Below are 16,664 nucleotides of genomic sequence, written 5' to 3' on the forward strand. Positions count from 1 at the left end.
TAATTTTCACCTTATTGTGTTTATTTTCCCCCTTTTGTTCTGTTTCTTTTTTCACAAAATGACTAATATGGAAATGTTTTACATGATAGCTCATTTATAACCTACATCAAATGCTTACTGTCTTGCGAAGGTAGAAAATTTGGAATTCACAATTTTGCAAAAAAAAAAGTGTTAAATTGTGTTTACATGGAATTGGGAAAAAAATAAAGTGCTATTCAAAATGAAAAAATAAAGTGCCTCATTTGCATTTCTAGGCAATGACCCCGGTAGAAGAAGAGGTGGTTCACCAGCAAAAGGCTTTCCTTATGCACTATGTGTCCACAGATCCTTTCCAATATTAACTAAATTTGTCAATCTCTTCCAGAGAAAAAATTTGCTCCAATGATTATATTAATGTATTAATTTTTGTCCATCATGAATTCTATATGTTGAATATGTATTCTGATCTAGTGGCAATGTCTTTGCACTTTCATTGCATTCCTAAGACTTCTTTCTGGCATGAATTCTTCTATGGAAAGAAAGACCTGCATTCTGAGTAAAGGCCTTTCCACATTCATTACATGCATAGGGTTTCTCTCCAGTGTGAGTTCTCTGATGTCGAGCCAGCGTTGTGATGCGGGGAAAGGCTTTCCCACAATCACTGCATTTAAAAGGTTTCTCTCCAGTATGAATGCTGAAGTGTTGTGTGAGATCTGACTTCTGGCGAAAGATCTTCCCACATTCTGTGCATTCGTATGGTTTCTCTCCCGTATGTATACTACCATGATGAGTAAGATCAGACTTCTGAGAGAAGGCCTTCCCACACACACTGCACTGATGAGGCTTTACTCCTGTATGTGTACTCCGGTGCTGAGTAAGGTTGGAGCTTGATCGGAATGTCTTCCCACATTCACTGCATTCATAGGGTTTCTCTCCAGTGTGAGTTCTCTGATGTAGAGTCAGTGTTGTGCGCCTCGGAAAGGCTTTCCCACAATCATTGCATTTAAATGGCTTTTCTCCAGTATGAATCCTGTAATGTCGAATAAGGTCTGTCTTCTGGTGGAAGGCCTTTCCACAGTCAATGCATTCAAAAGGTTTCTCTCCAGTATGAATTCTGTAGTGTTGTGTAAGATTCATCTTATACTGGAAGGCCTTTCCACATTCACTGCACTCATAAGATTTGTTTTTACCCTGAACACTAGAGTGATTAAGATCTACCTTCTGACAGAATATCTTCCCACATTTAGTCAATTCATAACATTTTTTTCCTGAATCAGTTCCCTGGTATGGAATAAGTTCATTATTCACAAGGAAAGAATTTCTACTTTCATGAAGTTTCTGGTCAGCATGAATTCCATATTTTTTAATGGGGTCAAAATGATAACCAAAGGCTTTCTGACTTTTGTTAACCTCATAATATTTCTTCTTTGAGTAAACTTGATTAAACTGTCTTTGGTCTGACTCCATGGTAAAGCTCCTTCTCTGATGATCACCTTCATGGAAACTCGTTACTATAGATACCTCCTGTTGTGGAAAAAGGACTGGCTCTGGGCTAGATGTTTGCCTGTATTTACTGTCTTCAGAGCCTCTGACTTTGTCAGCAATTTCTGTTTGGATTACTTTTCTTTTTCTAGAATGTTTCTTATTGTTCCACTCTTTATTTAACCTGCCATAACACTCCCAGGTTTTCCCCATCTTGAAGATGCATGGGTCATCCCACAAGGAATTTTGCTGGGATAAGTCCTCCATTGAAATACCCATCTCTGGAGGTGACTCCTTGGTCTGAGGCCTGGCATTCCAATCTGAAAGAAAGAAAAAGTGGAAATATATTTTTTCCATGGATGAACAAGCTTTTGCCTGTGTGTTACTTTCCCCAATATTCTGGCTTTTATAAGCAATGTCCATATTGTTTTCATTTAAATAGAAAACAATTCTTATTTCTTTGCACTCACCATGCTTATTCTTTAATATAGTCCAATAATAGTATATTAGGTGAATGCACAAAAATTGATGCAGATGATGCACAATTAATGGGAACATGGAAGACTGCTGGCTCCCCTAAACCAAAATGAACACTATGGTTCGAAGTAGTTTTTTCTTTCACCGAAAATTCTTCATCTGAATCTCAAACCTCAGAAAATCATGGGAATGTGATCACTGGATCTAAGAAGGGGAAGTTATGTGGAGCTCTGACACTGAAGAATTCCACTTTGCTTTCCAAAAAGTTGACAACATCCAAATAAAAGGAAGGAGTTGGGAAGAAATTATCTGTAAGATCTATGGCTGGGAGAAGAGCTCATGACTACAAAACTCATTGAGAAGATCACAATTGTGTCCATTTTCAGAAAGCATACAGATAGATTATCAGCTGAGAGGTGGGGAATCATGTACTCACCTGGCCAGCAGGTTCTTAGGACACTGTCCACTGGAATCCCATGTGCTTCCCCTGACTCCAGTTGAGAAATCACATCTAGACTGGAATCTGAAAGGCCTAGTCAAGGGAAATGGTAAAGTGATGGACAGGTATGGTCACCTCACAGGCCCCTAGGGGCAAACTAGGAAGGTCAACTGAGTCTGGGGGCATGGAAAAGGAAAGAGAAAATAATTGAAGGATGATCTGGTTTGTTTTCTTGGGAAGACAGAGGAATAGGACAAAGAATGGAGTTGGGTTCACAAAGACAATGAGTTCATATGATCCACTCAATACTGAGGTCTCAGAGCTTTCAAGTACTTGCAGTGGGACTCGAGAATACCTTGCTGGCCTGAACAGAGAGATGTGGAGTGAGCTCACACAATGAGGCAGCCAGTTCCAAACATACAAAGCAAGAGCCCTTCAGCTGGGACCAGGCAGAGCACAAGAACCCTGTCTCTTGGCCTCACTGCAAGTAACAAATGCTTGGTTTTCTTACAGGCCAAAGCAACAGTGCTGAACAGCGGACCCAGCCCCAGCCAGAAGGAAGCAAACAACCTTTTGGGGCAGATCCCAAGTCCCCAGAAGAGCCTCCTTACCCAGGCTGACCAGGTTCCTGTAGTTCTCCAGCATCACCTCCCAGTAAAGCTCCTTCTGGGAAGTGTCCAGGTAGCCCCACTCCTCCCAGGTGAAGTCCATAGCCACATCCTTGAAGGTCACTGATTCCTGAAACAAATAAATCTGTGCTTGGCCAGGGACCACAACCCAGATGGATGTGGAAAGGGGGGTGAAGGGGGCAGGAATGAGAAGGACTGATTCTTACTATATTCAGGTTTCAGTGTTCAAAGCAAAATCTTGAGGAGCATTTACTACATGCCTCAGGCTGTACTAGATTCTGAATCATGTAACAAATGAATAGTCATTGTCAAGTCAATGTTGTTGTTTGTCCTTCCTTCTTGAAGATGATGACATCAGGGAGGTCATGTCATGGAAGTGAACTGGATTTACAAGACGGATGGCTATGCAAAGTCACCAGCCTCACTTTCTCCTCCGGAGCCATTTGGGTCCAATGGCTAGATCTAGATCAGGACAACTGGAGATGGCCCTGGGGATACAAAGAAAGCAGTCCCTGCCCTCAAGGAGCTCACAGTCTAATGGGGGAGACAGCAAGCACCTGACCACTGACAAACAAGGTCTAGACAACACTTTCCTCCCAACCACCTTGGGAAGGCCAGCATTCCTCATCCGTGCTTAACAGATGAGCAAACCGAGGCTAAGATACGCTTTGTGGATTGCTCACGTTCACACACAGGATTGGAGCTATGGCTCCCACCCCTGCCTCCAGAGCCCGTCCAAAGCTCTCTCCACCAGACCATGATGCCTCCTTCTCAGCAGCTCAGGTTTACCTTTGGAAGTCTTCTCCCAAGGCAGCAGAACCAAACAACAGGCCTTTGTTAAGGACTAGCTATGTTCCAGGTACTGGGTTACATGATGGGAATGCAAAGAAAAAGCAAAAATGGGGGGCCTGGAAAAAGCCTCCTGAAGGAGCCAGAGCTGGTTCTTGTTTCAAAAACACGCGGCCTTTTCACTCCCTGACATTCCAGCTGGGTCTCTGAAGGGAGTCCAGAGCCCTAGCCCTTTGTGTAAGCATTAGGACAATTCCTCCTTATTATGAGACTAGATTAGCCAGCCATGCTTCTAGAACATCATTTCCCTCTGCCTTTGATTTTTTGCTTAACCATCATTTTCAGAACAGTGTTTGTAAATGTGCTCATGCTGAGATCAGATTTCAGCGCCCTGGACACAACTTTTCAAGACAGGAAGTAAGGGAAATTGGGTAGCTTGAAATTTAATGTGAACTTCAAACACAAAAATTAGGAAACATAGTTGAAAACATCTGTTTTACTGGAGATGCCCAGAGAGGGAAACTCCAAAAAATACCATCTGAAGAATAAGGACACTAGAGCTTAAAAATAATTTGAATTTTAATAAAGTAAAAGTCAAATGACTTTGGCAGGTGAGTAGAGGATGAACTAGAATGGGGAGAGGCTGGAGGCTCGGAGACCAAAGAGCAGGCTCTGGTAAGAACCCAGTGGGAGGTGACCAGAACCTGCACTAGGGGGGAGGACTGAGGACTGGACAGAGGGGACATGTGCAGTCAAGAGATTATGTAGAAAAAGAAATCCTTCCAAGTTAGCAGCTAACCTCATATGTGGGCTGAGAGAGGGAACATTCAAAAGGAACAATGACGCTGCCAGCCTGGGTGACCTGGAGGTTGGTGGTGTCCTCCTAGGGAATAAGCCCCGTTCAGAAACAGGGAGGGTTTGGGGGGAGATACTGAATTATCCTGGGAGATGGTAAGTGGGAGATGCCTATGGGAAATTCTGCTTAAAAAGTCCTAGTTATTTGTTGTAGATTCAGAAGTGGAGCCCATGGCATGGGATGAAACCCCCAAGTGAGGTGGAGAGAGAAGAGAGAAGTCTTGGAGAAGCCTCTGAGACAGGAGGAATGCCATGGATGCTGACCCAGCAAAGGGGGCAAAGAAGGGAGGAGTGGTCAGACAGGAAGGAGGAAGGGACCCAAAGGGAGCAGGGCCATGAAACTGTCAGGGATTAAAGCTGAGGCCTGAGAAGAGGCCACTGGATTGGGAGATTTGGGGAGGGAGTAACCACTGGGACGATCAGAGACAGTCTCTCTGGAGATGCCACCTTTCAGGGTCCCCCCAGGTGTTGAGTCAAGTGAGGTGAACCAGCATTTATTAAGTGCCTATTGGATGACAGTCACTGTGGTCTGCTGACTGAATGGCTGATCAGCCCCAGGTGCTCTGAGGACAGAGAGCACTGAGAAAGGACCTGTCTACACTGTGACCTGAGACACCTGTCAGGGAGGAAGACCATGCTGCTTACCTGGGGGGGCCTGCTGGTGAGGAACTCGGGGCCCATTCTGGCTCCTTGCTGCTCCGTGCCCTGGCTCACACCCAGGCCCCTGGGGTCCCACGAGGCAGAGCTGGAAAGGAAAAGGCAGCCATGAGGGGGGGTGGGCCCTTCCCCCTGACCCCCCCCCCGACCTGCCTCTGCCTGGGAAATGCCCACAGTGACCCCGGGGGCCGCCTGTCTGTGTCCAGGACTCGGGTCAACTCAACGTGCATTGTGCCAACTCAATGTGCCCCTCCCCCCAGAAAGCCAGGTCACGTGAGGAGGGAGGGGCAGTGACACGGGGGGGGGAAGGGGAGGGCATGGGCTGGGGGGATCCTCCAAGTTAGAGCAGGGAAGGAGAGGGGAGGGAAAGGAAAGAGGTGAGAATGGAAGAAGATCCGGGGAAGGAGCGACAGAAAAAGGGGAGAGGCCCTCGGTCGGTCCCGCCTTACTGAGACCCCGCTCCCCCAAGGGTCCAGGAGCCTTCTCCCCACTTCAGAGACAAGCCAATTAAGGCAAAGAGGGAGGAGAGGCCGGGGAGGGGTGGGGGCGGGGATCCCAGGCGCCCGTCCCCCCTGGCGTCCCCTGGCCTTACCCCAACCCAGCACAAGCGCTGCGGACCCAGCAGGAACAAGAACCTCGCAGCATCCACAGGTATCAGAGATTGGAGTGGAGGAGGGAACTTCCGCGTCTGCGCAGTCGCTCCCTCAGCGGGGGTGGCGCCCATTGGCTAGCTCCCCCGGGGGGAGGCGGGGCTCCTTCATAGTAGTCAGCGCAAACTACTGGAAGTAGGAATGCGTTCCCGACGCGCCTGCGCATTCTACTCTTCCTCCTCCCCATCAGACCTGGAACTTCCAGCCAATCAGAGGCGCAGCCTCTGCCACGGCCCCGCCCCCTTCCCGTCCCCTGCTGTCCTGAGGCAGAGAACCAGGCTGCGGTGCCCCTGCCGGCGCCTGGGGTGTCCCTACGTGACAGGGAGGGCCCGGGGGGCAGAGGGATCCTCAGCGCGGGGTCCCCCCTAAATTTCTCTCTCTCCTTTTCCGCCCTCTCTTCTCCCTCCACTATCCGGCTCCTCTTTCCCTCCCCTCCTCCTCTCCTGCTCCCCACACCCTCCCCACAGGTGTCACCGCCCCCTCGCCCTCACGTGACCTGGCATTTCTGGGGGGAGGGGCCCAGTATGGGCTTTTCTGTCTCGACATCTCCAGCACCTAGAATGCAGCGAGGCATACAGTGGGCGCCTCACCAATGCACGTTGAGTTGACCCGAGTCCTGGACACAGACAGGCCGCCGCCGGGGTCACTCTGGGCATTTCCCAGGCAGAGGCAGGTCGGGGTGGAGGGGGAAGGGCCCACCCCACTCATGGCTGCCTTTTCCTTTCCAGCTCTGCCTCGTGGGACCCCAGGGGCCTGGGTGTGGGACAGAGCGGGGAGCAGCAAGGAGCCAGAATGGGCCCCGAGTTCCTCACCAGCAGGCCCCCCCAGGTAAGCAGCATGGTCCTCCTCCCTGACAGGTGTCTCAGGTCACAGTGTGTAGACAGGTCCTTTCTCAGTGCTCTCTGTCCTCAGAGCACCTGGGCAGATTCAGTCCCCAGACCACAGTGGTTAGAGCTCTGACTGTGCCAGGGCCAGATAAAACCCCCCATTTGGCATTTAATGCTCTGCACAAACTGAGCCCTTCTACCTTCCTGTGTCTTAGCATGTTAAAGTCCTCCCTGCTTCCTGTGGCCCAGCCAGCCTGGCCTGTTTTCTGTTCCTCACACGTGATCCCCATCTCTCCTCTGCTTCCCTCCCTGCCTGGAATGCTTTTCTCCTCTCACCTTGCCCCTCTTGGAGGCACTGACTTAATCTACCAATATTCAGCTCAAGCCCTGACTTTTATAGGAACCCACTCCTGGTCTCCTCAGCTGCTGGGGCCTTGCTGAACCCTCAGGACTGCTTCTGTGCCTGCTGTCTCCCCATTAGACTGTGAGCTCCTTGAGGGCAGGGACTGCTTTTGTCCTCATTTGTATCCCCAGGGCTCAGCACAGAGCCTGACACAGGGCAGACACTCCATCAAGTGCTTATGGGCTTGACAATGAGTGTTCTTGTATTACATGATTCAGAACCTGAGGCATGTAATAAATGCTCCTTGTGATTTTCCTTTGAACACTCTGCAACCTGAATATTGCAAAAACAGAGAAAGAACAGTAGAAATCAATCTCTCTAATGAATACAAAGGCAAAGCATCCTCAATGATATCCCAACTAGACTATTGCAACAACGTGTTAACATTGTGACCAACTGGGGTTTATACCAGGAATGCAGGGATAGTTTAGTATGAGGAAATCTATTAACAGAATTGATTGTATCAATGCCAAAAGTAAGAAAAATCAGGTGATTATGTCAATAGATGCGGAAAAGCTTTTGATCAAATACAACACTTCTTCCTCTTTGAAAACAAACAAACTTGAAAGCGTAGGTAAAAGTGGATTTTCCCTTAGAATGATAAGAAGCATCTACCTTAAACCTTCAGCAAACATTATTTTTTATGGGGATAAGCTAGAAGCCTTCTCAAGAAGATCGGGAGTGAAACAAAGATGCACATTACCACTAATGTTATTCAATATTTATTAGGAATGCTGATAATAGCAATAAGAGAAGAAGAAAAAATTAAGTAGCAGTGAAGTAATAAAACTATTTTAAAGAAGATAGAATGATATAATTGGAAAATCCTAGAATTCCAACTAAGAAGATAGTTGAAATTATTAATAATTTTAGCAGTGCGGCAGGATAAAATAAACCCACATAGATCGTTAGGTTTTTTATGTATCACCAATAAAACCCTGCAAGAAGAGATAAATAATACCCCAGTTAGAATAATGAGAGACAGCATAAAGTACATGGGAATATAGCTGCCAAGATAAGCCCAGAAAATAGAAGAACGTAGTTATAAAACACTTTTTGTTTTACAAACACAGATTTAAATAATTGGAGAAATATTAATGTTCATGGGTGGGCAAAGCCAATACAAAACAAATGACAATTATACCTAAGCTAATCTACTTATTCAATGTCATCCCAATTAAATGACCAAAGATTATTTTACTGAGCTAGAAAAATTAATAAGAAAATTCATTGGGAATAAAAATTTCAAGAATATCAAAGGAATTAATGAAAAAATGTAAAGGAAAGAGGTTGAGCAGTACCAAGTATTGTAAGGCCGTAATTGTCAAAAGTATCTGGCACTAGACAAGATATAGAAGAGTGGATCAGTGGAACAGAGTAGACATACTGGTAAATTATTACAATAACCGTGTGTTTGACAAAAGTAAATATTTAAGCTTGCAGAATAAGAATTCACTATTTGGTTAAAAACTTTTTTTTTGGAAAAACAGAAATCAATATGGCAGAAATTGGGTATAGAGCAATATCTTACACCATTTACCAAGATAAGATCAGAATGGATACATGTCCTAGATATAAAGGTAGATATCATAAGTATTTTAGAAAAACATGGAATATGGTAACTATCAAACTTATGAATAGGAGATGAATTTATGAATAAACAGAGATAAAGAGCGTTGTGAGATATAAACTGGATAATTTTGATTACTTTAAATTAAAAAGGTTTTGTACAAATCAAAGCACTGCAGGCAGCCAAGATTAGAAGCAAAGAATAAGATTGTGGGGGTGGGGGGTTAAAGACAGTTTCTTGATAAAAGTGTGATACATAAAATCTATAGAGAGCTCCATAAAATTTATGAGAATAAGAGTTTTTCTCCAGTTGATAAATGGTCTAAGGATACAAACAGGTAGTTTTTTGATAAAGAAATAAAAATTGTATAGTCATATAAAAATGCCCTAAATTGTTATTGATTAGAGAATTACAAATTGAAACAACTTTGAGGGAACCTTTCACACCTATCAGATTGGATGAAGTGATAGAAGAAGAAAATGTGAAATACTGGAGGAGCTCTGGAAAAATTGGGACACTAATACACTGTTGGTAGTACTGTGAACTGATCCAGGCATTTTGGAGAGCAATCTGGAATTGTATCCAAAGATACCTAAAACTGTTTATACCCTATTACCTTTGTCAGAATGATCAAGAGCATAAGGAAAAGAAGCTACATGTTCTAAAATATTTATAGCAGCCCTCTTTGTGGTAGCAAAGAGCTAGAAATTGAGGAGATATCCATCACTTGGGGAATGGCCACACAAGGGTATATGATTGTGAAGGAATACTACTGTGCTGTAAGAAATGAGGAGCAGGTTGATGAGGACAGAAAGACTTGCATGAAATTATGAAGAGTGAAATGAGCAGAGTCAAGAGAATGTTGTATTCAGTAACATCAACATTGTTCAAAGAATAACTGTGAGTGACTAAATCATTCTGAGTATTTTAAATGCCCAGATCAACTACAAATGACCCATGAAGGAAGATGCGATCTATCTACAGAGAACTAATAAATAGGAGTAGGTAGAGTAGGGTTTTATGTGTCTGTATGTATGTGCATGTATGTGTGCATATGTGTGTGTGTGTATGTCTCCAGTGGTAGCCTTCTTTAGCACAAGGTGTGAGGAAGGGAGGGAGACAGTTCAGAACTTAAAATATAACAAAATATAAATAAAATTAAATTTCTAAATAAATAATTAATGATAGTCATTGTATCCCTTTTCATCTCTTCTGTAGTTAAGCATTCCCAGAACTTTCAAACACTCTTCATATGGCAGGGATTCCAGGTTTCTCATCACCTTCATTGTTGCTATATACGAATGTCTCTTTCTTGCCCAAACTGTTAGTCATATGCTGCTGAGAGATACTACAAAATAATGGAGAAGCAGGCTCCTTTTACATCTTTACAAATGGGTTTTCCATTTGTTGTAAGACATTAACATTGTGTGTAAAGATTGTCACCCTCTCCCACTGGATGTTTTGCAAACCTTGCAGCACTAGAAACCCATTAGTGATTATTAATATTCCATGCACCAATGGTGAATGGAATTATCTTTGCAGAAGTTTCTGTACATTTTTTCTTTTTTTGTGTATGTTTCAACCAAACAATCAATCCACTTGCTGTGGGACAGAGTTTTCAGATGGAGAAATCAAAGCTGTCCATAGTCATATGAAAAAACAATGCTCTAAATCACTATTGATTAGCAAAATATAAATTAAAACAACGCATAGATACCACTTCATACCTACCAGATTGGCTAATAGAAAAGAAAAATAACAACTGTTCGAGGGGATATAGGAAAGCCAGGACATTGAAGCACTGTTGGTGAAGTTGTGAACTGAACCAACCGTTCTGCAGAGCTGCTTGGAACTCTACCTAAAGTACTATGAAACTGTGCATGCCCTTGACTCCTCAATAACACTGCCATATCTGTATCCTAAAATATTAAAAAAAAGGAAAAGGATGTATATGGGTAAAATATTTTAACAGCTCTTTTTGTAGTGGACTTCAATTCTTATGAAAATTGAGGAGATACCTATCAATTGGGTTATTGGCTGAACAACTTGGGGCATATGATTATGTTGGACTACTATTGTGCCATAGGAAATGACGCTTTCAGAAAATCCAGGAAAGATCTACATGAAGTGAGCAGAACCAGAATGGTGTACACAGTAACAGCAATATTTTATGACGATAAATTGTGGATGATTTAGTAATTTTTAGTAATACAAGGACCGAAGACGATTCCGAAAGACTTAAGATAAGAAATGCTATCCACTTCCAGAGAAAGACCTAATGGAGTTTGACTGCAGATCACAGCATACTTCTTTTACTTTCTTTGTTTTCTTTTTTTTTTAATCTTTATTTTTCACAACATGACAAAAGTGGAAATATGTTTTTCATATTTCCAGGTATAGATCTTTTAACTGTCAGACATTGAAAGATTTAAGGCCAGTTGTAGGGGACAAAAATCTTAAGCAATTAAACTGTTGGTACTTTGGGAGTGGATTGACAGATCTGGCCACTAAAATTCAGTCATCTGATGGCACCTTTGATCAAATTTTCTCCATAGTGGCCTTAAATTCAATCAGTTTGGAATTTTAGCAATTTATGTTCAAAATGTCTGTTACCATTGTAAAAACTTAGTGTAAGGAATATTTTTAAAAATTGAAAATAACTCTCTTGACTTGTGAATTACAAAATATTCACTCTCTCCAGATTCTGAAAAGTGAAAAGTAAGCAAGCAGAAAAGAGAAGAGAGTAATTATGACTTCATTTGGAAAAAAATTCTTTGTAGACAATATAACAGACCTTAACTGTTCATTGGGCCAGTCAAACCTTTGGTAAGCTGTTAACAAGGGCTGAAAGAACCCAGATCCCACTTCTGGGCTTAAACAGGAGCAGAAGCAGACCTTCTAAAAGTTTGTAATTACTAAGAATATCTTAATGGATCTTTGAGAGTTTTGTCCCAGAGACTTCTTTGATATATTGGGACTAGGATTAGGCTGTGCAGGTTTCTATCCCTTTTTGGGGAGAATGGGAGAAATTTGAGGTGTTTTAATCTCCTAGAAGATGCCTGAATGTTAATAACTGAGTACTAGTCAAGAAATAATTCAACGTAGGTTAGTGTTATTGGTAAATAAGTTTTTGAAAAAGGTTAGAGATTTCATTGAAAGAAGCAGGGAAAAGGAAGCAGGGGAAGGGAATTCCAAGCTGCCCCAAGCCTTAGCCCGCACCTTATGTCTCCCCGTCAGGTCAAGTAAGAGGATGGGAATGAGAACAGAGTCAGGATCTTTGGATGATTTGAAAGGAATTGGGGGGGAAAAGATTAGAGAGAGCTGGGAATGTTATTATGTGTCTTATAAAATGAGTTTGTAGACTATAATTGACTCTCCTTTTTGAAGCTTTAGTAGCAAGTGACTCTTAGAGAAAATGAGATTTAAGTGTTTAGAGTACTGATTCTGAACCCAGATTTCATTTGGTTCAAAATATATCCTGAAGCTAAATCAGAATGTGGTCTTAAATGTGCTCCTCTATTAGGATAAATATGGTAGATTAGGATCTAAAAAGAGAGGGATGGCCACTTTAAATTTTTGGCTGTGGATTAGCTAAAAATTGTAGGGCCTATGAAGTACTTGAAATAAATAGCTTGTAAAGAATAATACAAAATAATTGAAATTATTACTTAAGTATTCTGTATGATTTCATTTGGAAACATAGATCTCTGTGTAATTGGATTTGTTCGGGTCTCATTTTAAGTGAAATGTGTCTTTACTAGACTTTATTGCACTGTATGGCATTAAGACAAATTGGAAAAATGTATGGATCAGGAAGCTTATTGGCTGTGTGTTCTTAAGCGAGATTACCAAAGGTTATCAATTTGTTAACTGCATAAAAATAATTCCTAACATAAACGTGATAATTTATTGCATTTGAAGTACAGATTAGAAAAGTATAACTCTTTGATTCTTTTGAGTTATAGATTTGTTAAAAGACTGATGTAAATGTTTAAAAAAAAACTCTTCAGAAAAATAAAGGATAGTAATAATGATTTTTTTAAAATGAAGTTCAGAGAGCTCTTTGCTAAACAATTACCAGCACAAAGCTGCGTTCTCTAACAACAGATGGGGATTGGAAAAAGAACCAGCTGAAATTCAAATATCAACAAGATAGTTAAATATAAGCATCCTATGCTGATGTGAGCTTTATTGAAACTTTTTATGTCTATGGTGGGAATTGTGAGACAATGGCGGAGAACAATTTCAGCCCTTGGAACTCACTTTTTTCTTTATCCCTTCTTGGGTATTTCTTTCTGGCCTCAGTAGGATCACATAACACTTGGGAATAAAGATGCAGCCCAGTAACCCAGCACTGGAGGCAAGGATGGAGAAGATCTCTACAACCACCATGGCCTTACCCTTGGTGCTCTGGTACGTGGGGAGGAAGGAGACCCATACACTGCAGAACATCACCATGCTGAATGTGATGAACTTGGCTTCATTGGAGGTGTCAGGCAGACTTCTGGCCAAAAAAGCCACAGTGAAGCCCCCTAGGGCTAGGAAGCCCATGTAGCCCAGGACACAGTAGAAGGCAATATCAGAGCCCTCATTGCATTGAATGATGTTGTGACCAGGTTAAGAGTATGGGTCCATGTCTAGGAAGGGGGGAGAAGTTCCCAGCCAGATGCCACAGAGAATACCTGAATCCCAGAGCAGATGAGGATGACAGAGTTGGACACCCTAGATTCTACCCACATCCTGATTCTACTCCCTGGTATTGTTACCCTGAAGGCCAGAACCACCATAATGGTTTTTGCCAGAATGGAGGACATGGCCACAGTGGAGACAACTCCAAAAGTTGTTTGTCTAAGGAGGCAGGTGGCTGCAGTGGGATGGCCAATGAAGAGCAAGGAGCAGAGGAAACAGAAGGTGAGGGAGATGAGGAGAGTATAGCTGAGAGCCTGGTTTATTGGCCTTGACTATGGGAGTGTCTCGAAACTTCACAAAAACCCAGAGAACCAGAGTTGTCGGGAGAGAGAAAGAAACAGCTATAAATGCTAGTGTTATCCCCACAGGTTCTGCAATATCCAGGAAGGCCACAACCTTGGGGAAGCAATGATCTCTATCCCTATTTGGATACTCATGTTCTGGGCACTTCTCACAGTGGTCCACATCTGAAGAGGAAGAAAATACAGTCAGGTCTTATCTTGTACAGGAGGAGCTACTGTTAGTGACCTCTCTGAGATTACCTTCCACCTACTCTGTATATGTTCTCATTACCTTACTATTCACACACTGTGTTTCCTATTAAAAGGTGAACTCCTTGAAGCAGCAACTATCTTTGTCCTTCTATGGATCCCCAGCACCTAGCACTGTTCCTGGCTTTTAGCATTGCTTGAGAAACCCTACTGCCTCTTGCCTGGTCTGTAGTTAGCACACCACATCTTGCTGGTAGTGGCTTGTATTGTGATTAACATAATGTACGACTTGAATAAGCAAGGTGTTCTAGAACCAGTTTCCTCTGGGTCGACTTCAGAAGATCATTTGGTAGGTAGGATTCACTGCAGTAAGATACTTTGAGATGATTAACAAAAAAAAAATGAAAATAACCCCAGTCCTAATCCCTGTGGGACTGTCATGAAATCTACAATCAGAGAAAAGTCTATGTATGCCTCATTTCCCCCTGTATGATTTGTTACCTTCCATAATCAAACATGTCTTCACTATCAGAACATTTAAAGATTTTTTTGGTTATTTTGCTTCTCTCTTTTTTGTTTTATAACTTTATTTAGCATTTTATTTCCCACCAATTATATGTAAAAACGATTTTTAACATTTGTCTTTAAAAGTTTGAGTTCCAAATTCTCTCACTTTATCCTGCTCCACCATTCCCATCCCCTTTGAGAAGGCAAGCAATTTGATATAAGTTATACATGTGTAGTCAGGCAAAACATATCCATAATAATCATATTGTGAAAGAAAACAGAGAAAAAAAGCCTCAGGAAAAATAAAGTAAAAAAAAGTTTGCTTCAATCAGTATTCACACATCGTCTGTTCTTTCTCTTGGGATGGATAGCATTTTTATCTTAAGTCCTTCAGAGTTTTCTTGGATCATTGTATTGCTGAGAATAGCTAAGTCGTTCAGAGCTGATTATCTCACAATATTGCTGTTTCTTTGTACACAGTACATATCACTTTGCATCAGCCCACGCAAGCCTTTCCAAGTTTTTCTGAGACATCTTACTCATCATGTCTTATAGTACAATAGTATTCCATTTTAATCACTTTTTCAGCCATTCTCCAACTGATGGGCATCCTCTCAATTCATAATTCTTTGCCCCCAGAAAAGGGCTGCTATAAATATTTTTGTACCTAGAGATCCTTTTCCTTTTTGTTTTTTTAAAATCTATTTTGGGATACAGTCGTATTAGGATTATTTCTTTTTTTTTTCCTAGTAGTATTGTTTCTAGGTCAAAGGGTATGCATGGTTTATAGCCCTTTGGATATAGTTCCAAATTGCTCTACAGAATGGTTGAATCAGTTCACAACTCCACTAAGAGTACATTAATGTCTCATTTCCCCCACATCCCTGCCAACATTTATCATTTAACTTTTCTGTCCTATTCACCAGTCTAATAGGTATGAGGTAGTAGCTAAAAATTATTTTAATTTACATTTCTCCAATCAATAGTGAGTTAGAACATTTTTTCATATGGCTATAGAAACTTTGGTTACTTTATTTGAAAACTGATCACATATTTTAATCATTTATCAATTGAAGAATGGCTTTATTTTTATAAATTTGATTCAGTTCTCTATATGTTTGAAAAAAGAGGTCTTTATCAGAGATACTTGCTTGAAAATTTTTTTCACAGTTATGATTGCTTACTGTATTTCCCTCCATCCTATCCCCCTCATTTATTCTATTCTCTCTCTTCTTTCACTTTGTTCGTCCTCAAAAGTGTTTTGCTTCTGAATACCTCCTCCCCCAATCTGCCCTTCTTTCTATCCTCCCCCTTCTCCTGTCCCCTTCCCCTCCTACTTTGCTGTGTGGGAAGATAGATTTCTATGCCCAATTGAGTGGCTTTTTGAGCCCATTCTGATAAGAGTAAGGTGCATCACTCTCTCTCACATTTCCTCTCTTCCCCTCCATTGTAAGAGCTTTTTCTCACCTCTTTTATCTAAGATAATTTACCTCACTCTACCCTTCCCTTTCTCTTTCTCCCTGTACATTCCTTTGACAACCCTTAATTTTATTTTTTAGATATCATCCCTTCATATACAACTCAGTGCAGTGCCTACTCTCTCTATATATATACACTAACTACCCTAATAATGAGAATTGTCTTATGAGTTACAAATATCATCTTCCCATCTGGAAATGTAAATGGTTTAACCTTATTCAGTCCCTTGTGATTTTCCTTTCTTGCTTACTTTTTTATGGTTCTCTTGAGTCTTGTATTTTCTATAAAAGTCAAATTTTCTATATAGCCCTGGTCTTTTCATCAAGAATGTTTGAAAGTCCTCTCTTTCATTGAATGTCTATTTTTTCTCTGAAGGATTATACTCAGTTTTTCAGGGTAGGTGATTCTTGGTTATAATCCTAGTTCCTTTGCACCCCAGAATATCATTTCTAAGTCATCTGAACCCTTAATGTAGAAGCTACTAACTCTTGTGTTATCCTGACTGTGGCTTCACAATACTTGAATTGTTTCGATCTGGCTGCTTGCAATGTGTTCTCCTTGAACTGAGAACACTGAAATTTGGCTATAATATTCCTGGCAGTTTTCATTTTGGGATCTTTTCCAGAAGGTGATTGGTGGATTCTTTCCATTCCTATTGTACTCTCTGGTTCTAGAATATCAGTGTAGTTTTCCTTGATAATTTCTTGAAAGATGATGTCTAGGTTCTTGTTTTGATCATAG

General features: G+C 41.7%; 1 protein-coding gene, 1 long non-coding RNA gene and 1 pseudogene across 4 annotated transcripts; 1 reads left to right on the forward strand and 2 right to left on the reverse strand.

Annotated features, from left to right (window-relative positions):
- On the reverse strand, positions 1 to 6,008 carry LOC110202549 (uncharacterized). The gene is made up of 5 exons (XM_020978779.2): positions 5,900 to 6,008; positions 5,296 to 5,395; positions 2,989 to 3,115; positions 2,375 to 2,470; positions 1 to 1,781 (listed from the first exon to the last, which is right to left on the reverse strand). Exons 1-5 carry the CDS (start codon positions 5,950 to 5,952, stop codon positions 481 to 483), a joined length of 1,677 nt encoding a protein of 558 aa, XP_020834438.1. The 5' UTR covers positions 5,953 to 6,008; the 3' UTR covers positions 1 to 480.
- LOC110202557 (uncharacterized) lies at positions 5,622 to 14,074 on the forward strand. Of its 3 annotated transcripts, XR_013486529.1 has the most exons (4): positions 5,622 to 5,958; positions 6,686 to 6,785; positions 13,063 to 13,170; positions 13,815 to 14,074. It is a non-coding gene; the product is annotated as an uncharacterized LOC110202557 (long non-coding RNA). The 3 variants fall into 3 exon arrangements; XR_002322752.2 differs by lacking the exon at positions 5,622 to 5,958 and having other exon boundaries at positions 6,198 to 6,785; XR_002322753.2 differs by lacking the exon at positions 5,622 to 5,958 and having other exon boundaries at positions 6,198 to 6,785; positions 13,066 to 13,170.
- LOC110202539 (vomeronasal type-2 receptor 26-like) overlaps positions 12,950 to 16,664 on the reverse strand; it is a 26,628-nt pseudogene continuing 22,913 nt past the window's right edge.

Source organism: Phascolarctos cinereus, unplaced genomic scaffold, assembly GCF_003287225.1.
Source record: "Phascolarctos cinereus isolate Bilbo 61053 unplaced genomic scaffold, phaCin_HiC Scaffold_4;HRSCAF=312, whole genome shotgun sequence".
NCBI lineage: Eukaryota > Metazoa > Chordata > Mammalia > Diprotodontia > Phascolarctidae > Phascolarctos > Phascolarctos cinereus.

Excerpts from the sequence above, each read along its gene's own strand:
- LOC110202549 (XM_020978779.2), bottom strand. The coding sequence starts at position 5,952 with ATGCTGCGAGGTTCTTGTTCCTGCTGGGTCCGCAGCGCTTGTGCTGGG. Across the intron at positions 5,396-5,899 it reads AGCGCTTGTGCTGGGTTGGG|CTCTGCCTCGTGGGACCCCA; the intron begins GTAAGGCCAGGG and ends TTTCCTTTCCAG. Across the intron at positions 2,471-2,988 it reads CAGGAACCTGGTCAGCCTGG|GCCTTTCAGATTCCAGTCTA; the intron begins GTAAGGAGGCTC and ends TCCCTTGACTAG.